The 24,466-nt window shown below is 36.1% G+C and overlaps 2 protein-coding genes and 1 long non-coding RNA gene across 4 annotated transcripts; 1 reads left to right on the forward strand and 2 right to left on the reverse strand.

The window, feature by feature from the left end:
• Positions 1 to 971: 971 nt before the first annotated feature.
• LOC147492787 (4-coumarate--CoA ligase-like 9) lies at positions 972 to 13,550 on the reverse strand. Of its 2 annotated transcripts, XM_086569024.1 has the most exons (6): positions 12,012 to 13,549; positions 3,736 to 3,922; positions 2,286 to 2,431; positions 2,043 to 2,110; positions 1,554 to 1,656; positions 972 to 1,379 (listed from the first exon to the last, which is right to left on the reverse strand). In XM_086569024.1, exons 1-6 carry the CDS (start codon positions 13,035 to 13,037, stop codon positions 1,254 to 1,256), a joined length of 1,656 nt encoding a protein of 551 aa, XP_086425150.1. In that variant the 5' UTR covers positions 13,038 to 13,549; the 3' UTR covers positions 972 to 1,253. The 2 variants fall into 2 exon arrangements, with proteins under 2 accessions (XP_086425150.1, XP_086425151.1); XM_086569025.1 differs by having other exon boundaries at positions 972 to 1,775; positions 12,012 to 13,550.
• Positions 13,551 to 16,208: 2,658 nt separating this feature from the next.
• LOC147492788 (uncharacterized) lies at positions 16,209 to 18,251 on the reverse strand. Its single transcript, XR_015200172.1, has 4 exons — positions 17,704 to 18,251; positions 17,085 to 17,275; positions 16,654 to 16,770; positions 16,209 to 16,396 (listed from the first exon to the last, which is right to left on the reverse strand). It is a non-coding gene; the product is annotated as an uncharacterized LOC147492788 (long non-coding RNA).
• Positions 18,251 to 23,499, forward strand: LOC147492789 (uncharacterized). The gene is made up of 6 exons (XM_086567640.1): positions 18,251 to 18,323; positions 18,673 to 18,879; positions 19,201 to 19,718; positions 22,370 to 22,553; positions 23,077 to 23,370; positions 23,462 to 23,499. The coding sequence occupies exons 1-6, from the start codon at positions 18,251 to 18,253 to the stop codon at positions 23,497 to 23,499; spliced, it is 1,314 nt and encodes a 437-aa protein (XP_086423766.1).
• Positions 23,500 to 24,466: the final 967 nt, after the last annotated feature.

Below are 24,466 nucleotides of genomic sequence, written 5' to 3' on the forward strand. Positions count from 1 at the left end.
GTTGGATGTAGAAAACATTCTACTTCAAAACCATTCATGATATAGTTCAAATGTACATGGAAAATTCAACCTTAATGATTTTGACCTTAAAATTGGTTTGATGTGGTAACTGTACGTAAGCACTCATTTCAAGCAAAAGTTGTTGGGCTTGCCCATTGAATGAGGCCCCAGTGGCTGTTATTGTGTTCATGTGGTTTGTAAGATGAACTGACATTATCACACTACAAAACATGAACTGACATTATCACACTTCATGTGGTTTGTAATTTTGTAAATATAATAACTAACAGATTTTTTACCAGATAAGACTAACTTAGCTGACATTGCAAGAAGCCAAGAAGAGTTGATTTGGGGAAGGGGTTTTGTAAAACTCCAACATTGCTTCCACTACAAGTCAGTACGTATTCACAAGGGATTAAGAAGAATATGGGAGTGTGGAAACTAATAAAGAGTTCTCTCAACACACTGACATCTCTCAGCACTCACCATGGCAGAGTTAGAGGAATATCAACAAAGCTTCTTTCCTCAACTGGGTTGCTCAACTCCCCAACCAAACCATACCATTCATCTTATTTGATTGTTATCCCAACAGAGCACACTGTAGGTCAACTAATTTGTTCTGATTATGTTTCATTTTGTTGACATAACCTATGTTTTGAAAAACTAGAATTTTGGTAAACTATTTGGTAAACTTAAACAAAACGAACGCCGGTGTCAACTCATTTATATAAAGATTGATGCAATAATAAAGGCCGGTGTCAAACTGTCAACTCATTTATATAAAGATTGATGCAATAATAATAATAACGTTATTTGTAGAGCCTTCACCGCACCAAAACTATGATTTCTGTAACGAGAAAGTGAGAAACAAAGGAATGGCAGTTCACGCAAATAATTTGTAAGAAGCAGAAAGAACGGACGCTAGTTCACGTTGGAGCTGTGCAAAGTGCAAACATACTGCAAGCATGATGTGTGAGAAAGATGCCTATGAACATCAATTCTTCCATACTCTGATCTAGGTTCTTGGAGATATTAGGATTGGGAAACGACAAAATATACAACAGTACCACTTCTGAATAATCACCTCTACATAGTCACCCGCAAAAAATATGCTAGTGGCTCTAATCAGAGTTTCTTATTTAATTTCCTATCATTAACCTCTATACGCCAAACATTGTTATCTTGCAATTTTGAACATGCACGCCATATATTTTTGTGTTACCATCTTCTACCAACTAAATAAATGCATGTGATCATATTCGGGCCGAAGGAGTAGCGAGAACACAATCAATGAGCTGCTTCCTCAGAATCTTTCCTGCAGGAGATTTTGGAATAGAGTTGATAAAAGCAACTCGCCGTATTTTCTTGTACGGCGCAACCTGCAAAGAGTGTAATAAAGCATCAGTGGCATAAAACCGATGAAAGCATAGTGATTCATTGTACGTTTTGCGTAGCCAATTTTGTCGACGATGACAAGGGAAAACCAACTATCCATTTGCGCTCCCTAACCAAGTACTGAAATTTCTTATTGTTATCTAGGAAAGTGGGCTTGCCTTTTTAGCCATGAAATCTACAACTTGAGCTTCACTTAGATTGCTGCTAGGTTTTCTCACAACAAATGCCATAGGAATTTGCCCTGCGTCTTCGTCGGGGTACCTAAAACCAATAATGCACATATACGAGTCAGTAAATAACAAATAACTGTCGAGCAAACCAAAGGGTACCTGAAACAGAGCTGCATGAACAAAGCATTCTCATATAAAAATCTCGATAACCTAGAAAATAAGATAGAGTAAGTAACTGTGATGTTAACACGAAGTAAACTTGTCTAAAGGTAGGAGGATATTTTGGCTAAACAATCTCTGTGTGCGTGTGTGTCACGTGTGTCTGCACGCACAGAAGGGTTTTTGTACAAAGGTAGATTGGGCTGGTTTTGGAATACGTGATCTTCTTCACTAAAAAAAATTTGGGTTTTCAACACCAGTGGCTGCATTCAAAAGAAAGCCAACGAAGTATAAAAGTTTGAGATGTCAAATACATACGGAATCACAGCAACGTCAACAATTTCTGAGTGAGATTGAAGTAGATGTTCCAGCTCAGCTGGAGGAACCTGTATTTTAATTTGCAGAAAGTTTTAAAATGAATCATATATATATATATATATATATATATATATATATATATATATATATATATATATATATATATATATATATATATAAATATAGACACATCACTGACGTGCATCATCAAAAGATTAATCTCAGATTGAATATATGATCTACCTGATATCCTTTGTATTTTATTAATTCCTTTAACCTATCAACAACATAGAGGAAGCCGTCAGAGTCTATATAGCAAAGATCACCAGTTTTTAACCAGCCATCTGAATTTAATGTATTAGCAGTTGCCTCGTCATCTCCAACGTAACCTGTACACCACCAAGAAAGTTTCGACACATTTCAATGAGGTCATGAGGATATAATTGATGAGAAATCTATTGACTTCGTCCTAAGTTCGTAAAAGGTAGTGAAGCTAGAGTTTATTCCTTGCTCTGAGAGGTGGACAATCATAGTACACAAATTCTTACTGTCCAAAATATACTGAAGTTACAATTTCAAATAGAAACTGTAGGAAAAAATGAAGAATATATGTGCTTTTATATCTCTGCATTTCGGAGGCTGATGGTTAATGGTTTTACGTACAATTATCATACAAAGGATATAAATATCTTACTCTACAAAATGAGGTATAGTGCTCGATCTACTCAAGAATAATGGATGGGTACTGCAGAGCCTACTATAGTATATTATTTGGGGTATGTACTAACTATATGGCAGAAACTTATGCTATTATAGAAGGGATTCAGAGGGCACTGGATCGGGACTGGAGATATATATGGGTGGAATCCGACTCTGCATCGGTAGTCAAAGCCTTTCAGGAAGACACAGTGCATTGGAGGGTTAGAACAAAATAGATGCAACTCAAAGAGAAAGCATCATGGATCAATGTTACAGCTACATGGAGGGAGACAAACAAAGGTGCGGATAGCTGTGCGAGACATGGAGCAGCATTGCAAAATGGAGAAAGTAAATGGTGGGACAACAAACCTCCTTTTGTGAGAGATATGGAGAACCACTTTACTACTTACTTCCGTTTCATAAGTTATATGTAAGATGTAATAGGTGGGTACACAACTGATGATACTCATTCTATACAGTTCTTAACACTTCTTATTCTTTTTCCTTGTAACTTTATTCTTTTAATCAATTACCTTTAAGCGAAAAAAAAGTAATATAAATGTATAAAACAAATTGGTGGGGGAGAAGATCATAACGAACCAGTTTACCTGGCCTCAAGCCCTCAACAACCAATAAAATAAGCACAGTGCACATACGTCACTTTTATTCTTTTAACCAACTTGATCACTGATTCTGAAAATTCTTTGGTGATTTATGTATGATGTTAACTGTTTTTCAGTTGTAAATGACAGAATTGAAGAGCCTCTATCAAGTCTATATAACTAATTGGTAAAGGATATACACAACTTCTGCTCCCTATAATTCGCCTTTTTTATGTCCTGAAGATTCTAGCACCATTTTTTACAATTCTTAATTAGTTAATTACGTTAGAAGATATTTCAAGTTTCATTCATGTTAGAAGACTGCTGAAACTAACAAAATGAAGCTACAAGTTGTGTGGGTTGATTATTAAATATAAAACTCCAAATATCACCTTTCATAATAGTTGGCCCTCTCAACAGCAACTCCCCTTTCTTGCCTGGAGGCAAGGCCTCACAAGTGATAGGATCGATTATCTTTGCTTCAATGTTCTGAGAAAGGCGTCCAACAGAACCAAACTTCTTAGTCTCGTCAGGCCCTAACATCGTTGCGACGCCAGCTGCCTCGGTCAAACCGTATCCCTATGAAGAATGAAAAGCAGTGTCACCTAGCCATACATGGATATGGTTTTATGATTAGACTAGCATATATCCATCCTTGGATCGTTATCGCCTTAACTATTCTTTAGTAATTTTTTCTCGACCTACAAATAGTAGTCCATCTATTTACGAGGCACCAACTCGTCAAATTTGTGGCGTGTAATTTATCGAAGGAGGAAAGTTCCAAATCCTCTTCCTTGTGTAGACGATCTACGTACTCTAGCACCAATACTTATAATATAGGAGATATGAAACTCACCAGTTCTCGATTACGAGGCGTGGAAAGATTGGTAAAAGAAATATAAAAATAGTTTTGGTGGCCTTTAAATAGAAATGCATTGAGCACACACCATGAATTATGAATCTTGCCTCAAGAAATGAAATGCTCGGTCATTTAATAACATCTGTAATCTTTACCCTGGCTTGCTACATGTTTCGACCAAATATGATCAAAACACCAAGTGTTGATGAAAAAGACGAAAAAACGTAGAAAAAATAATTAGAAAAATGATGGTGATTGGGAGAATGATGAGATCAGACTCGGTTGCCTCTCGCATCCAAATTATCATGGGATCAAGTCTCAAGAACGTAGTTCTTTATGAAAAATAGTTTTGTATTTATATGTGTAGAGTAGAGATTTCTTGTAGCTCAAAATCGTGAATTGAACATAACTCTTAATTGATAATTATCTCATTGATAAGAAAATGAATCTAGACATAAATTAATGTATATAAATTGGCAAGCCATGTGGCTAAGGTTCACCCTTGACATTACGAGTTAATGGGCCCGTACATTGATCAACGATATCGCTGAATCGGGCTTTGGGCTTTACCGCCGATCAAATTCAATAAAGTGGAGACCCCTACTAATGGACATTTGCCAAAGGTGGGGGAAACATCGCCCCTCTTTTGGCATGTGAACAAAGTTCATATGGCAAAGAAGAAAAAAATGAGCGGAATGTATAATGAAGTGTCGTATTAAAAAGAAATAATTGGAAAATTGATCAATTAAAAATTCGTGGAATTATCTGAACGAAATAATGTCAAACTAACGTATATGGGACGCAATGTAGTTAAATAAAAGATGACCGAAAATGCACAGAAATAAAATAGCAAAAAAATTCAATTAGTGAAAACTGTACCGAACGCGTCACGTAATAATACGCAATTTGAATTCGACGATGCGTGCCAACGGAATAGCGATACTTAGATTATACCGCTGAAAATTAAACGTAGGGGCAGTTTAGTAATAATAGTAATAAAATGAAGTTAAATACGAATTGGATTCGAAGGTGAAGACTTTAGTGACTAAAATTGGATGCCAACTTCGGATTAGATAAGAATTCGGATTAGATAAGAGTTATAAGAGTTAGAGTTCGGATTAGATAAGAGTTCAACCAGCAATGGAAAACTAGATCGAAGAAATATTATATAAGTCTTTGGCTAAGCTCCATATACAAAGCGATGAAGGAAAAAAAAAAAAAAAAAAAAAAAAAAGAGAAAAAGATATACAAGGGTGATGATACGGTGTGGTAAAAGATACCATGAGGAATTGGAAATCAAGTTTCGAATCGGTGGAGACGCGTTTATGCACAGACAAATCGAAAAGTAAAAGGTTAGTAGAACAATTTGATTTAGTGATATTGTGCCAAAATAAAAACTTTTAAACACAAGTAGAGAGATCGAAAAGATTAAGAAGGTCAGGTTTCCTTACTTTTATCATCATCTGATTAAATTGTTTAACTTTTAGGGCGTATTAAAACTCAATCTTCTCTGATTGAAAACAGCTTTAAGTTTTTTTTTTTTACTACTAGTTATACTTACGATCGAAAACTTGTTTTATTCCACAATCTGTTTTATTATGTACTTAGGATGTACTAAAATTTAAACTTATTTGATTGGAGACGTTTTTTTTTCCTAGATTATGTAGATGAAACGATAATCTTACTATTGAGGTTGTGAATCATTAAGAAGAAGCACCAAAGTGGCAATCTTACAGATAACCAATTATTTTTGTTTTATATGTAATATATTACTCATAATACTGGCGGTGTTTCTTGTAAAGGTACTGGAAATTATCTAGATGCTAAAATTTTCCCTTGTGGACCTTGGTCTTGTCAGGTGGTTTAGATCTTCTTGTAGACTATGTGTCCACTCGATCTTAAGGTTTTTAAGCTCAGGTATTAGTCCTAATCAATATTAGGATGCCAATAAAAATAAAAATAAAAATCCAAACACTGTTGTTATGTTGTAACTTCCAGAATTCCAGAATTTGTAAGCGTCTTACACTTTGTTATCCTCGAGGTATGATTCAACAGACTCCATGGACAAATCCACTACTTACAGGAAAAGAAGCAAGGTACGTGGGGCTCATTGCAGCATATAACAACAGAAACAAAGAAGCAATGAACAGGAACAACAAGATCTTGGCTGTGAGGCCTGCGAAGCAATACTACCAAATTGCGAACACTGCCCTCATCGCCTTGCAACTGGAAGATAGAGCAAACTCATACAACACACTATGGAAAGACAGTAGCAGAAGTTTGTGGCAAAGGAAAACAATTGTGCACAAAGCGAATTAAAGCAAAGTATGGAAATTAGGACACCAAGCAACCAAAAACGATGAACGAAAAACACTTTCGAGTGAGAATAGTTATTAGATTGGTTTAATTTATTATTACAAGTTGTTTGAAGAAGGAATTGATTTTTTAGATAGGCAGTGTTTTTGTTAGTTATTGTGAAAATTTTGGTTAAGTCCGAGAGATTGAAGAAAAGCTAGATATACATTTTTTTTTTTTTTTTTTACAAAGTTGAAAATGCGGTACTACTGGGCGAAAAGAAATTCACCTTTAAACGCGATTTTGAAGAAAAGTTTAAACTCCGCATGATCTCAATGCCTTAGAAGAAATAAAGAAGGTGAAAATAATTTTCGCCGTAAAATTTGACATTTGACGTAATCACCCCAGTTTAAGCCACACATGTAAAACGGTGGTTTTACAAGCCAAATATATTTACAAACAAAACACGTGAGAAAAGTTTCGCACGAGAAAGGTGTCCGTTAATGCCGTTGAAGAATTAAAGAAGTTTACAGAAATTTCGGCCAAGAAAGATCAACTCAATGTCTTATAGCACATGGAAAAGTTTAACTTCGGAAAGATTCAGACGAAAAAATCGCTCAATGCCTTAGAAAAAAAAGAATGAAGTTTACGGAAAGTTTTACTTTCGGAAAGTGTCGCCGGAAAATTTTGCTCGAAAAGATTGGCTCAATGAAGCCGCCGGAAAGATTCACTCGGAAAAGAGATCGTCTCGCCTTTAGACAAAATAATGAAACTCATCGAAAATTTTTATTCGGAATTTTTTCAACAGAAAGATTGGCACAATGCCTTAGAAAAATAATTAAAATTCATCATATAGTTTCGCATGAAACGGAAAGAGTTGTACAAGTTGTATAAGCAAAAAACTGATACGGAACCATTGGCTTTTCCCAAACCAATGAATATGTGATTGTGTGAATGTAATATTATAGAGCTAAAAATTCTTGTGATGAAAATAAAAATAAAGTATGTTTTGGCAATTGAATATAGTTGCGATGTCTGATAACATACCTGTGTAAAACTGACAATGTTGTTGGTTTATATATATGACACGAAATAGAATGAAACGCCCCCAATGCTAACTTTAAGTTTGTAAAATTAGATTGAGCGAAAAAATCGACGCGTAACCGAATTTAAAACGAAAACGGGTAACTTCATCGATGTTGTCATAGCGAAAGTAACCGCTAAGCGTAAAAATCGCTCAATTTAGGATTGGGCGAAATTAAATGTGGACGTTCGTCGATTTTGTCGTAAATAATAATGACTAAGCGGCGTAATAGCGCTCAACTTAGGGATCAAAAATTAAACTTGGTAATATCGTCGATTTTGTCGAGCGATAATAACGACTAAAGCGACCGTAAAAGCCGCTCATCTTAGACCGACGAAATTAAACGTGGTAATTTCGCCAAATTTTGTTGTAGTGATAGTAACGTATTCGACTAAAAGCAAAGCGTTCATCTTTCACTCCAATTTTGAATTAAACGTGGTAATTTCGTTTTTGTCGTAGTGATAGTAACGACTAACTAAAAGCGCATTCATCTTAGGACGGACGAAATTAAACGTGGTAATTTCGAGATTTTGTCGTCAGCGATAATGCTTCCGACTAAGCCGGAAAAAGCGTTCAACTTAGACCGACAAAATTAAACGTGGTAATTTCGCCCGATTTTGTTGTAGCGATAATAACGACTAAGCGGCGTAAAGCGTTCAACTTAGATTGACGAAATTAAACGCGGTAATTTCAATCGATTTTATCGTAGCGATAATAGTAACGACTAAGCGGCGTAAAAGCGTTCAACTTAGGACCCATTAAATTAAACGGGTAATGTCGCCGATTTTGTTGTAGCGATAGTAATGACTAAGCTATGGAAAAAGCGTTCAACTTAGACTGACGAAATTAAACGTGGTAATGTCGTCAGATTTTGTTGTAGCGATAGTAATGACTAAGCGAGCGTAAAAGCGTTCAACTTAGACTGACAAAATTAAACGTGGTAATGTCGTCAGATTTTGTTGTAGCGATAGTAACGACTAAGCGAGCGTAAAAGCGTTCAACTTAGACTGACAAAATTAAACGTGGTAATTTCGTCAGATTTTGTCGTAGCGATAGTAATGTTGCGATGGAAACAAAATTATAACATTAGAACTCAGGTTTTTCGTTCAACTTGTTAATTTTGTCCGCACATTTAGTAAAATAATTTGTTCGCGACAAGCCGAAACGAACAACGTCGGTTCAAGGCTTCTGAAATAAACCAACAATGTCAAGGCCCCATTTCGCAAAATGACCAAGGTTTATGGATTGGATGACGCAAATTCGTGAAAGTTGACCCATATCATATATCATGTGTTTGACAAGGCACACACTTCTCGGACAAACACTTAACATCCTTTGGCATGTATGACCACCAATACCATTGGGTCATTGCTATGTGAAGCTCAGACTTCGCCCCTGAGTGGTGTTCACATAGTCCCGAATGAATTTCTTCGAGGCCTAGTAAATTGTTAGTTACGCCCAAACAACGAAGGATAGGATTGAGACTTGTCTTCTTTGTGATAAAGTTTTTATTTATCGGGAATTCCCGAAAGCATCGTCACCGCATGATCGTCGTCGGTAGATCACCAGAGACATTATCGCAAAGCTCGTTGGAATCATCTTACAAAGATAAGTGGTTAATCCAAAGTTGTCATAACGGTGGACGACTTAATTTTCCACGGATAAGTATCACGATAGAATCAGGATGCCTTACATCATAACGCGGATACTGTACAGTAATGATAGATATAAAATTTCATGCAATTCGTTGAACGAAGTCTAAATAAATGTTCATTCTATCATTGCGAGCCGCATATTATCATTCAAATTGGCTAACAACTAACTTAGAATAATTAATCGTAACTTAGTCGCCCCCAGGTGAAGAGTTGTGCGTATACCACAAATGACAATTTCGGACTCAGCCATATTATTTGACGTGTCAAATCCCCAATGTAGAGACCTCTCAATTATGTCTTCATTCAGCTTCAAGATGACACAAACAAGACCGGAGGCGGACTTATTATGCGAACTATCGGTGTAAATCTAGCAATTAGCTGATATATCCGATATATATTTCAAGTCATCGCCCAGGGAGGTAATGACAATTAAAGATCGACGTTTTTCCTCCATCGAAAGTAATGCTTTCGACATAGGAATATCATCAATAAGAAAATCGAATTAGCTTAAACCAAAGTTTGTCTCTTTAATTGTATGAGTGTCGAGACATTGTTGTAAACGCTTCTGTAACTTTTCCATTCTGCGACTTCTATCCGTAGGCGTTGCGAAAAAAAACTCGCAATGGATATATTCGACAAGTATAAACTTCGACTATTCCTTCTTTGAAATAAGCTTAAGACGCCCGGACAAAGATGAAACAAGGCCGTCTGTAATGTTTTCAATACAAGAATGCCTCGAGACATATGACGGACATTATCCGCAATGATGACGAAAGAATCGTTAGAAGAGGCAATAACTTCACGTCTTTGAATAATTTGGCACTTTGCGAAACGGTAGCGGTGTCGATGCAATCGGATGTTGAAAAAAATAGGAGGGAGTAGTTCGATATCGCCAAGTTGACCTTGCACCGCATTATTCCTTTCATGATCGTCGCAAGTGCATCGAGAACTTAGGCTCGTCGAGTATTCGCTCATAACTTTTGTAGAAAGCGTGATCGCCGGTTTTGCATAAGAACCACAGGCGGCGCCAATTATGTTTCGACCAAATATGATCAAAACACCAAGTGTTGATGAAAAAGACGAAGAACGTAGAAAAGTAATTAGAAAAATGATGGTGATTGGGAGAATGATGAGATCAGACCTTGCGGTTTGCCTTTACGCACCCAAATTATCGATGGGATCAAGTCTCAAGAACGTAGTTCTTTATGAAAAATAGTTTTGTATTTATATGTAGAGTAGAGATTTCTTGTAGCTCAAGTAATCGTAATTGAACATAACTTCTTAATTGATAATTATCTCATTGATAAGAAAAATGAATCTAGACATAAATTAATGTACATAGATGGAAGCCATGTGGCTAAGGTTCGAGGGCTGGAAAGACACATGAAAGTTAATATAAAAAACATTGATCAATGATATTTAAATCGGGCTTTAGCCACTTTCGGTCGATGAATTATAAAGTGGAGACCCTACTAATGGACATTTGCCACGTAGGTGGGGGTCGAAACACTACACAAACAACAATTTATAATTTAAATGGGAAGGGATACGTAATCATAGCGAATGATCATATATAACTAGTCGTAAATGTTTGTTTACGATGTAATTAGATACATTACATTATAATTTTTTTTTTGTAGGAAAAAAATGTACTAAGAAATGAATGGCATAACCTCGATGGATGCTTTATTTTTCCGGGCCTAACTAATGAAGAGAAACGTATTAAAGGGAGTGAATAGTGGAGGGGGGTTTTTCACCAGTTAGTTTCTTTCATATGCGGTGGATTTATGTAGAGTTCAGTTGGACTAAATTTTATGCTCTTTACCGAATTGCCGAAGGCATAGAACAAAATGCCAGAATTTGGTGTTAATAACTTGATACAATCTGTAGGACGATTTTTCCAGTTTTTTAATTTTTATTATGATACAAGTACTTATGATTGCTGTTAGATTTTCAAAACAAAATTTCGGCATTGGGATATTGTTGAAGGTATTTGTCTATTCATATTTTTTGTTTTTGAATTAAACATCAAATATATAATTTAATTTTTATCTTCGTTAATTTAACTACTCAAAATTTTCTTCCTCTTTCTTCATATTCTTTCATAACTTCGGTCTTATAAATTTCAAAACTTCCAACGACATTCTTGCCTATGCCTATATCTACACGATATAGAGATGAAAATTAATATTTTGATCTTCAAAATTCAAAGAAAAACGTTTTGATATTCATATTTCAAACAAGTGTGATCCCGTTACTCGTTAGTCGCTAGTTGCGGTGGACGAGAACTTCCTAACTTTAGTGTTTGACCAGTGAGCCAAATTACGTAATTATCATTGGCGAGCCATAGCCAAATTGTTTTGATGGCATTGACACTGAGATATTGTGGGTCGAATTGTGCCTAAGGTCTGACCTTTGTGCGCGAACCTGTGGCGAGTGGCGGCATCATTAACAATTAACATCATTGGATATTTGGATGCCAGTAGAATTGCATTGTTCTTGCAAGTGGGATGTACTACTTATTGGGTCAGATCAGGACATCAACATGTGATCATGTTTATCTTTTCTAATGAATAAAAATTATTGTACTAAAAAAAGTAGTAAGATATATGGTACAACTACAACGCGTATTTTACTCTAAACAAACTCAAAACTATTGCTAGTTGGTGACTATTTCCATACAACCCGGCAACAAAAATGCAGGATGCTAAATATTGTTCAGACATAATATATTTTACTGCGTTTTAGTTAGGGAGTCATTGGAAAGATACATACTTGAACTATCTGAATGTGTGGAAACCGAGAAACGAACTTGCACGAAACCTCCTTCCCAAGCGGTGCGCCACCACATTCCACCATCAAAAGTGAGCTGAGGTTGTACTTCTCCACCAAAGCTAACTTGGCAAATGCCACGACAAGTGGCGGAGAGGCCGGCATGTAAGTGACCTGATGAGTTTCCACTGCTTTTAACATTCCCTCGAAATCAAATCTCCCCATTAAGATCGCTGTCTCCCCCATTGCAACTGCTCTTATGGACACATAGAATCCGTATATATGAAACAACGGCACAGTAAACAGACCCACCTCGTGTGGTGCCTTTTTTTTAATGGATTCCGCTTGGATCATTGAGTGCTGCGCGGCCAGGAATGCTATGAATGTTCTATGAGTCATTTCCACACCCTTAACTTGGCCAGTTGTTCCAGATGAATAAAGAATCACCGCTGTGTCGTTCTGTTGAACTACAACAGCTGGTAACTCTACTTGGTCGAGTTTTTGAGTAGTCAACATGGAAAAGAAACGAGACGAGTCTAGAAGAATTGTTTCGTGGCGGAGAGATGGAAGTTTGTTGGCAGTGGCAGAAGTGGCAAAAGCGATTACCGGTTTAGTGAGACTAATCTGGCGAGAAAGTTCAGAGAGTGTGCTTGTTGGATTGGCAGGAGAGACAATAACACCAATGGAGAGAAGAGCCAAGTAGAGAATTGGGATTTGCAAAGAGGTTGGAGAGAGTACAAATGCTACATCGCCTTTTTCAAGGAGAAACTGCGTACGTAGAGATATAGCTAAGGATTCCACTTGTCCAAGGAAATCAGAGTACAAGAGATGAGTACCAGAAGAGTAGTCGATAAAAGCAATGGTATTATCCGGAGAAAATGATGGAGTCTTGGTGAGGAGGGCGAAGGTGTACTGAGTGGCCGAAAGAGGAATATTTGCGGGCGGAAGATGGACTGGAGGTCTGAGACTGTGGAAGATCTTAGTTGTGGAGCAGAAACCACTCCTTGAATCAATGGTAGAAGTTGACATGGTGTTTTTTTCGACGAACTAAACCTTCCTCTTGTTGTTGACTATCAAGAGTCAGATGGTTATACTAGATTTGTAGGATTGTAAATTTGTAATGGAGACATGTAGCTCGTGCGTATTACTATATTCAGTTGACATTATTATTCAGTTCGCGCGTAACTTTGTATTTCCCTTTTTATATGATGATCCCAATAGACAAGATACCTCTAAAACACGGACGCACCTATGAAAGTGTTAGTTGGATGCGGACGCGGACGCAGGTCAGGACGTACGTAAAATGGGGTCAACCAAAGTCAGGACGTGGTCTAAATTACACAAGAAAGCAGAAATGAATTGAAGAAATTTTAAACCCACTTTAAGAAGGCGGAGAAGAAGATCCGAAAATGAATAGACGTTCATCTGAATGGGTTTTTCAAAGATTCTTACAAGAAGTTGACCCTTACCTGAACCGTCAGACTCAAATAAAAAACGAAACTTTTACCTGTTTCTGTTCCTGTTCCAGCTCAGCTATCACCCTTCTTTCTTCTAATGAGGTTCCTCCTAATAATGTTCCTATTGATTCTGAGGAATAGCAAGCTGTTCTTAAACGTTACCAATATGGGCTTGGCCTTGTTATATATCGTAATTTGGGCCATTAGTTTAGTTAGTTGGGTTGTTATAACTAGGCCCATTCTATTTATAAAACTGATCATAAGTTGTGTTAAGTTGTGTTGAAGCCTTTTTTTCATTGAAAATACCTATGAATTAGTTTATAATGTTCTATTATTTAAAAAAATAGTATTATATATATTATTTAATTACCACATCCAGATCGCGTGCCCGTCCTATTTTTTTGAGATAGTTAAGTCATCACGTCGGCAACATAGGTTAGTACTAATAATTACATTCTTTTCAATAGTTCCAAAATACACACCATCTTAGCGAGGAAGGGAGTCACGGTTCGCTTCACAAGTTGAAATAAGAGTCGCAGTAATTTATTGAACTTGGACAGAGACGCGACCAAAATAAAAATCTAATAAAAAGTAAGTAAAATACAGTAATCACAAAAACCTCTATTTCTTCTTTGCAAAATACAATCCAACAAAGTTGGATAAACAACGGGATTTGAAAATCTGCTCCATTTTACTTAGTGTAATACTGCCGTCAAGCACATCTATACTTACTACTTGCTAATGAGGCTTTGCCGAGCTAGCCGGTTAGCCCAATGTTCGTGCCTGCCTTCTTTGTCTTTTGGTGTTTTTGGATAATTCTCATCTTGTAATGGTCCAATATGTTTTTAATTATTTAATCATCATTAGGACCCACAACTCCACAATGCATAAATTTGGTACCCATGAACAATAGGTAGATCTCCACTTGTATTAATTATCTCTTAAATAAGTTAATACAACATCCTCAAGTGCAGTTTGATTCAAAGTATTACATAATGGTGGAATGAAACTCAAATGATCACTAGGAACAATAATGGAAAGTTTAGCTAGATAATCTGCAGCCCGACTTCCCTGTACGCATGTGTGAATGAGATTTCATGGAAAAGAATGATATGTGATGTCTCCTGATGATACAACTACATTAAGACAATTCCATGGTGGAACTTCTTTCTTCTTAATGATAATGATAAGCACAACTTGCATAGAGTCAGAGACTCAGAGGTAACAACAACTCTACTATAATTACCTCTTGAAATATATTCCTCCAAGCCCTTCTCCAGTGTAAGCAAATAGCACCTAACCATATATGCTCATTTCTGCCCATTCCTCCCTAACCTACACCCTTATTGCTCATAGAGCTAGCCATCACAATTGAGTTTCAAAGTATTTGGGGGAGGTGGGAGCCATTTGCATTGAATCCATTTGCATTGAGTCCTCATATGTTGTTTATATTTGAATTGAAAGCCAATCCCGTCGGCTAGAATTCTTAGGCCAATAGTATCTTCCAACTCATCTACTAAGATTTCCACATAATACTTCATATCTCTGATGATCATTTTACTAGTATCAATAGCTTCAGTGAAAACATTATCAATCTTTTTCCATTACGTTACTTCCAAATATAGCCAATGACAACACAAATGAACACTTTATAAATATCAGATTTGCAGGATTTATCTCGAACAAGGTATAATTTATCAACTTTTCGACCTTAACATGGAAAGATTTACAACCTCCCATGTAATGGACATCGTTATCTACATATAAAAGATTTCCTATCCTTAAATCATAAAAGAGTACCAAATTAATCCCAATAACGAACATTACCACTTTAGGATCAATATTTTGTGCTTCATCTCCTCCAAGTGCTTCTCCGATCACTTTAAGCAATACCCTTTGCCATTTATAGGATTGCTTGGAGTTGCCAGCTTCGTCCTTTGTAAAATTAAAAGTTGTGAGATTGGAGTTGCCAGCTTCGTCCTTTGTAAAATTAAAAGTTGTGAGATTTCCTGATATGTAAGGTTGCCTGCTTATGTCATTGAAAAAAGCGGAAGCAACATATTAGGGATCTTTATTATGTCAAAACTCTCTAACACTTCAAGTGAAAAATCAACTTAAATTGAAAAGAAAGATGACTACCTAAATGAATGGCTTCAAGTGATAAATCAGTAGAGTACAAATTACTGACGTACTATGGTTAAGGAAACATACAATAAAAAGAATAAAAAGCAAAATGAAACCTCTCTCAGTTAAACACCTAGAAAGAAGAAAAATAGAGATTGGGAAAATAAGCAGACTAAAAAACTCAATTTGCAGGCTATCATTTAATACAATGCAAAAACTCTAAAATGTGAACTACATGGTGAACAACACTGACATTCAACTTATTCATCAAGCATGCTTCAAGACAATCTAACGATGCATCTGATAAACTAATCATCTTGAGAACAGATGAGCATTCACCTTTCTATCTTTGACCCTACTTTTGAAAAGTTTAATAATAAATATGTCCTAACTCAAACACATTTAGTCAAGCTCCTGCACTATCCCGACTTAGCATAGAAAACAACATAAATAACCATGGACTTAGCAAACACCCAAACTCTAGCAGTAGTTCAATCAATGCATCAATGTCTCCAATTAGCTTCACTTGGAAATATTGGGATAGGTCACATAGCTGCACCACTAATATGATATACTTACAAGTTCCAACTAAGAAAGCAGCATACACCTCAAGTTAGTCTACAAGAAAAAAGAATACCAAAATTAAACAAGATTAAAGCTAAAAATACCTAGATAATGGGAATTCAGCATCTTGCCTGGCCTTTGTCTCATATCCCTAAAAGGTATTTAAAGAGGTTTCAGTCAATATTGAAGTTAAGAAGCCATATCTGCAGCAGTTAGTTTATCTTGAAGCTTCGTGACCCGAGCCTGCAGAAATAATCAGAAGAACTAAAGCACCTTTCAAGCAATTATTTGGTAAAAGCCAGTTGTCAAATAGACAAATTGTATTTGCAAGATGCAAAGTATGTGGGTGGATTCATCCTACAAGTGTATGACTTCATATTATAATCAATTCCCAAAATCAGATTATCCATTATACAAACTATATTGTTGGATAGATGTCTTAAACAACAAATGCACTTGAACTGAACTTATCTACTGCAAAGAAATTGACTATAACGTACCTTGAATGATTTAGATCAACGAATAGATAGATCAATCTGCAAAGCTACTGTGTATGAATTTTCAGCTACAATGGCTTCCTCCAAGGCCAAGAGACCATCACCTTCGTATAGATAGGTCTGCAACAATTAAAACAGTATATAAATCTCGAGGGCATGCTCCATGAGCTGCATATTCATTTAGGCAAATACAACAAAACCGGGTGGGACAGGACTGGCTGGGCCCTGGGAGCAATTAAAAGTATCGATATTGTTCATTTTGCTACAGGGTAGAAAGAGTTTCTGAACTACTCAAGAAATAGCCACACGAGGTTGTACGTGGCTACCTGAGGTTGCAATTAATCTACAAAACCAAAGCCGTACAACTCAAAGAGATAAAGTAAAAAACGAAAACAATAAGAAGGAAACTGAACAATAGTCTTTTATGGACTCACTGGATTAAGCAACGCTTTATAAGGAGAATCATCCAGTAAAAATGTGTTTGATTCGTTATACTCGCCCTTCTCCCATGGAAGAGAAGGCACGTGCTTATCCCACAGTTTTCTCAGCTCCTTTAATACCAAACCAAAGGCTTATGTCTGTCCGCAAGAGTGTAAAACCCTGTTGTAGTGCAGTGGGATTGGTCCTGTGAAGACAAAGAAACCCGACATTAAAAACAACCCAAAACATTTGCACCCATCCAAAAGATGAACGTTTAACTGTAAGCTTAGCTCCAGAACTGCTCCTGCATCCTAGCAGATAAGAGCAAATCTAAGAGTAGGGCCCGAATTGGGATTGCACAGCTTTTATCATTTTTATTGCTTTTACCAACAACTTAAGAAGAATAGGTCAAAAACAACTTAGTAGTGGTAAGGAGATGTATAATTTACTGCCTCTACCATCCGTTGACTCATACCCTAGCTTTGCACCCTAGAAGGTTGGAGAAAAAAGAAAGAACCGAACCAAAAAAGAAAGAAATACCAAATAACTGTATAGAGGTCTTCACAGGATGAAATTTGAAAGTAGCTTTGCTTGGAGAAAACAATAATGTGTATAACAGAATGAATCACTTACCCAACAAAACAGCAGTTCGTGTCTAAAATCAGCCATGATATAGTCAACAGCAGTGTCCACATTTCTCCTGCAAACAAAATAGAAAAGATCAATGCATCACCAACAAAACAGATCACGTGAAATATCAATTGATCAAAATCATATGTTCAACCAGGAAAACCTCTAAATGAGTTGTATAGCAAGTGGAAGTATAACAATTACCAGCTTTAGTGGTAAAACTCTTTTGGTAGTTGCCACAGACCTGGGTATCGGTACTAACACTTAAGCTGGCGGTTGTGTTTGTGTGTGTACGTTTCTGTGTATGGTGCTGGTGATAACTGGGAACAGAATAGTTGTTCATGTTTCACGTCACCCATGATAAATCGACTGGACGGCAGGAAGAGTCCATGACTCCATGTCCATGCCTATCAGTCGTTCCAATATAAAGCCACTCTATCCACAGTCCTCATATCATACATCACCAGTAAAAACTAATCATGTGAATGCATTGAATAAAACATTTAGTCAACCAGGAAAGAAAATGAAACAAACAAAAAAATCAAATCAAATGTTTATGCCTGTTTGGGTAGTGGTACGTGAGTTGGCACAGAGGTGGAGGCCAATGCTCATGCGACGTATGGGTAGCTACTGCATCTAAAAAACTCTTTTGTGTTAACTGTTTACACATTATTGAGAAAGTAGATGACCTATAGAATCCAGGTTTCTATTGCACCTTGGCTGATTGCAGCCACATGTTAACTATTTACCAAGCCAGACGGTGATCTGAGAGTTCCCCATTTTGCCTAGGACTTACTTTGCAGTATCATACTCAAAATAGATGCTATACTAAAATCCATACTTTCCTATAGTTTCCAAAAAGATAACTTTTATGCATAATTTGGCAGTTAATTCCCTGTTGGATTGAATGATATTTTCTTATATGAAAAGCTTACCTTAAATTCTTTTATCGTCTTTTCTTTGTTTTTGCAGCAATATACACAATAGAGTTTCAGAAGAGAGGATTACCTCATGCTCATATAATGCTTTTCTTGGATAATGGTTCCATGCCCAATCCTGCTCAGATAAATAAGTTAATATCAGTCGAGCTTCCTAACCCAGAAGATAAAGTTGCATATGTAGCAGTTACACAGTTTATGATGCACGGACCCTGTGGAGATAAAAATCCAAGCTCGCCATGTATGTTGGGAAAATAAATGTTCTAAACACTATCCGAAGGTTTTTTGTAGTGATACTACAATTGATCACAATGACTTCACCGTTTATATGAGAAGAAGCAACGATCGTAAAGTCACGGTTAAAGTGTTTGATAAGACTGAGGAATTGGACAATAGGTGGGTAATACCACATAATGTCGATTTGTGTGTTAAATTTCAAGCACACATAAATGTTGAGCATTGTAATAAGGCAAGGTCGATAAAGTATCTTTTCAAATATATTAACAAGGGCAAAGATAGAGCCACTGCTTTTATTGTTTTATTGTTGAGAATGTTGCAACAGATGTAGACACGGGGAAGCAAATCATTCGAGATGTGGACAAAGTTGGACGTTTTCTTGATTGTCGTTATCTTTCTGCTTCTGAAGTATGTTGGAGATTATTGAACTTTGAAATTCAATACAGAGACCCAAGCGTAGAGAGGTTGCCATTTCATCTTGAAGGAGAACAAATTGTCTACTACGGTGACAATGATTTGCCAGAAGAAGTCATCACACGCAAGAAAGCTTCAAAAACGAAATTTACAGAATGGTTTAAAGCCAATGCCATGTATCCATCTGCTAGAGAACTTACTTATATGGAATTTCCCACTAAATGGGTTTGGCAAGTCAATGACAGAGTGTGGACTCCTAGACGGGAAAAGGGTAAGAGAAAGACCGGTCGTGTTTACTATGCTCACCTTACATCAGGGGAGAGATTTTACTTACGGATGTTGCTTAATATTGTCAAAGGTCCTAGAAGTTTTGAAGAAATCAGAATAGTCAATGGAACTATTTATCCTACTTTCAAAGCAGTGTGTGAGGTAACTTATGAAATTTTCTTTTCGTATATTATTATTACATAGGTTATGCAAAACTTAAAATCATTTTTACAAATAAACTTAGGAAACACATACACACTTAGATTTGTTTTTTCATGTTGTCTATTTTGAAATTAAATTATCAACATTGTATCATTCTAAGTCATAATACTATAATAATATTCTTTCTTTAAACATAGTTTTAAACCACTTACAAAGTTAATATAAACCGTTTCAAACATGACTCACTTCTGAAAGTACAATAATATGACAAGAACGCGTTTCAAACTCTTAAAGTTAAATTTACAAACTCTTGAAGTTAATATATGCTAAATTTTAATTTTAAACTATACATATTTAATTGTTTAATTAAATTTACCTGCCAGACACTAGGTTTGCTCAATGATGACAAAGAGTGGGATGATGCACTAAAAAAAGCTAGCAGATGGTTATGTCCTAAAGCATTGCGTGAGCTGTTTGTGACGCTAACGTTGATGTGCGAGATATCATTTCCTGAAAAACTATGGGAAAAACATCACCAGGCAGTAGGAGATGACATGTTATTTCAGTATAGAAGAATCAATGGAAATCAGACATTGATTTTATCAGAGGAGAAAATAAAGAACTACACTCTATGTGAGATTGAAAAAATCATGCTCAGAAGATCGAGGTAAAACTTTGGCAAAGGTCATGACTTCCCATTTTCAAATATGAAAGACCAGATACCAGTTGGTAATAGAATGATCGCAGGAGAACTTGATGATAAACACGTAAATGTTACATATATTTACACCCAGTTTTATATTAGTTAGTTCATTTATTTCATTTGTTTGATTTAGTTTTTGTGTTTCTAGTGATTTTGCAGGAATTGGAGTTAACGTGGAAATATTAATGCATAACTACTGTTTTGTCAGCAGTACATTCCAGGGAGTAGGCGTTGATTGAGTTAGTACAATGGTTCTAGTTGGACTGGCATGGAACGTGTATAGTGCGAGATCAGTCGAGGGCTTAGTCTATGGGAACTAGCGGATATGGGGTCTTGAATATATTGGCTCAAGGATATTGAGTAGAACGTGAACAGTACAAGCTTGTGAGCTATGTGCCAACATCTAAAGTCTAAACTCACATGACTAAAGGAGGTGCTGAAGACCGGACCATGTGCACCCATGTACAACTAATTAGACCAACCCATAACTAAACATCAAAGCCCACACTTCCAAGCCCATACAAACATATAACCCACCAAGCCATATTCTAACTATGTTGCACCTTGGACCACCGAATCAAAGAGTTAGTTCCTTCCCCAATTCATTCTCAAGAACAGAAGAAACCCAGAAACCGATCCCTCTAATTTCGGCGATCCAAATCAGCACCCGAACCAATCAAACCACTCAACCTATCACCTATTCATACTCCCAACGTCCCAAGACCACCTGAACACAATCTCAACTCTCCTATCACTCAGGAACAAAAATAGAATCGAGCCAAATCCGCAACTCCGATTTCCAAATGGAATTGAATTGGGAACTCTCGCGACAAAATTAGAAACTGAGAGTTTCATTCCAAAGGAGAAACTGGACGAACAGAGGATCGAGTCTTTGGGGATCCAATCCTAATTTCACGCGAACTTCGACCCGAATTAGATACTTCTAATTCAAATCAAACTCTCGAGGTGAATCCATTATATATAGAAGAGAGAAACAGTAGAGAGGGGGTGCTCCAGCACAGAAGACAAAACATAACACCGGAGAGCCGAAGAGCGAGAATTGGAGACGCACGGAAATCGAGAACGAGACGAAGGAAAGCCAAGGAGATTTCACTGTCGACATGAGTTCTCCTAACCTTTACTTTATTTTCAGTTTGATTATTATGTGTAGCTAAACTATTAGCTAGGGCTAAGATGAAGCCCTAGACTTGTATAGGTTTTTTTTTTATGTTTAATTAGTTTACTGTTCTCGGAACTTAAAGATTAAACTTGATTGATTTCTTTAGATAGTAATAGGATTACTTTCATTAATTATATCTTGCATGTTTTCATGTCTCGACTAATTAATAGTTAGATTATTCTCTTATTAATATCAATGCACTACGTTTATCGTTTAAATAAATCTGTGAAGAGTTGTGCTATAAAAAGACAACTCTTGCTAGGGATTTATATTTTCGTTTGCTGAAATCCAATCAATCTAATAAATATAAGAGCTTCATAATCATATCTTCGAGAAAGCTAGGGTTACCTTTCCCTCGTGCTACTCTAATTAAAAGAGAACTATAAACTGATTTGACTAGGATAACCTACAACGGTCTAGGGTGGATTCGAATGCCTTAGTGTTTTCTTCGTTAATAGTTAATCCATTTAATTTATTGCTTTCATAGTAATTAGTTAATTTTAGTTAATAGTAATTCAAACTTCCATAAAAGAATATTGTTCGAATTAGTTAAGTATAATTTTAATACTCGTTTGTCCGAAGTAGCAATCCCTGTGGGATCGACCCGTTTGCCGCAACTATTTTCAACGATATCTGTGCGCTTTCAGTTTAACTAGGGTTAGATTAGTCTATTTAATTAGACTGTTTAATTTCCTATCACTTGACTATGATTATCGTTCACTACATGATGAATACATTAGAATGCATGAAGTCCTTAATACTGAGCAGCGTGAAGTATTCCAGTCAGTCACCCAAGCAGTATATTCACAGAATGGAGGTGCATTTTTTGTTTATGGCAGTGGAGGAACTGGAAAGACGTATCTGTATAGAACTATCATCTCAAAGCTAAGATCAGAAGGTAAAATTGTTCTTGCAGTTGCCTCTTCTGGAATATCATCACTACTCCTACCAGGTGGGTGAACAGCACATTCTAGGTTCAATATTGAAATTCCTACCAGTGAAGAGTCGACATGCAAAATCTCAAAACATGAAGAACTGGCAAAGCTAATACAAAAAGCAGATCTTATTTTATGGGATGAAGCTCCAATGACTCATAGGCATGGATTCGAAGATGTCGACAGAACTTTAAAAGACATAATGGATGAAAATAACAAATATTTTGGCAGCAAAACATTTTTAATAGGTGGAGACTTCTAATAGATTTTGCCAGTTATTCCAAGGGGTAAAAGAGGTGACATTGTTGACGCTTCAATAAACAGGTACTATTTTGAATATATCAAACAATCTTAATTTTATCAAATAATTCGTTTAGTAACCCCGAGCAATTTTTTATTTTGCCATCTTTAATTATATTTGACAGGTCTAAAATCTGGGGAGAATGTAAAGTTTTTCATCTGACGCAAAACATGAGATTAAAAACAATGTTGATCCAAAAACAGCTAGCTCTATAGAAGATTTCAGCAAATGAGTTCTAGATCTAGGAGACGGAAAGTTGCCAGCAATTTCTATGGAGAACGATATTGAGCCAACATGGATACAGATTCCAGATGATCTTTTTATTCCTGAATCAAAAGACTCAATTAAAGATATTGTTTCAAATATTTATCCAGATTTTGCAAACAATCACGGTTCTGTAAAGTACCTCAAGGAAAGAAGCATCTTGGCTCCCAAGAATGAAACAGTTGATGAAATCAACTCATACATTATTTCATCACTTCCAGGAGATTTACAGAGTTACTTGAGTTCAGACACACTTTGTCCTATAGAAGGTTAGCACGTTAAAAAAAGTAGTTATATAAATAATTGTTTTTCTTTTACAAAATTTAACTTTTATTATCTTATTACTTCGTTGTTTTACAGGAAAGTCTGCTAAACATGACGTTCTCTTTCCTACATAATTTTTTAATACACTTCAGTTTTATGGATTGCCAAACCATAACATTGAGATGAAAGTTGGTGTTCCTATAATGTTAATGTGGAATTTGAATTAGAGTGCAGGGCTTTGCAATGGAACTAGGTTGATTGTGACAAGGATGGGATCCAAAGTTATTGAAGCAAAAATTATAATGGGTACAAAAATACGTGATCCAGTAAATATTCTTTTATTAAATTATATTTGGAACTTTACAATCATATAAGAAAATTCATAATTACAGGTACAAACATAGGTGAACCTGTCTATATTCCAAGAATTGTCCTATCTCCAACTGACACAAAGTGGCCGTTTGTCTTCAAGAGGAAACAATTCCCAATCAAAGTGTGTTACACAATGACTGTAAACAAGAGTCAGGGACAAACTTTCAATCATGTTGGTGATTATTTACTACGTCCAATTTTCACACATGGGGGTTATATGTTGCTGTTTCGAGAACGACATCTAGACAGGGGCTAAAATTTCTAATCAAAAGGGAAGATAATGAGCCAAAAGGATATACACAGAACATTGTGTATAAAAAAGTTTTTCAAGCAATCTGAGGAAGGTATGTAATGTATTTCAAACAAAAAAAATACTTTATGGTGTTTTTTTTAACTTTTTAATAACTTATCCTTACTATGCTTTTGGTCTTCTTTAATGCAGGAGAACCTTAATTATGTGGGATATTAGGTAGTTGATTGACTACAACTTCTTTGTTGCTTTAAGTGGTGTAGCTTTTTTACTTGGTTTTCTATATGAATTCTAAATATACCACAATTATGAAGTTAACGATTTTGGTGTTTATATTCTTTGTATTTCCATTTTTTGTTTTCCCAGTGGTTATTTTGGTCTGTTGGAGATGATGATATATTTAATAATCCATGTTTCTTAACCTAAACAAGAAACACAAAAGGAATGTCTTAGCTGCTTAATGATCAGGTCTTAGGGGA

Source organism: Coptis chinensis, chromosome 6 (genome assembly GCF_015680905.1).
Source record: "Coptis chinensis isolate HL-2020 chromosome 6, ASM1568090v1, whole genome shotgun sequence".
In the NCBI taxonomy this organism is placed as follows: Eukaryota; Viridiplantae; Streptophyta; class Magnoliopsida; order Ranunculales; family Ranunculaceae; genus Coptis; species Coptis chinensis.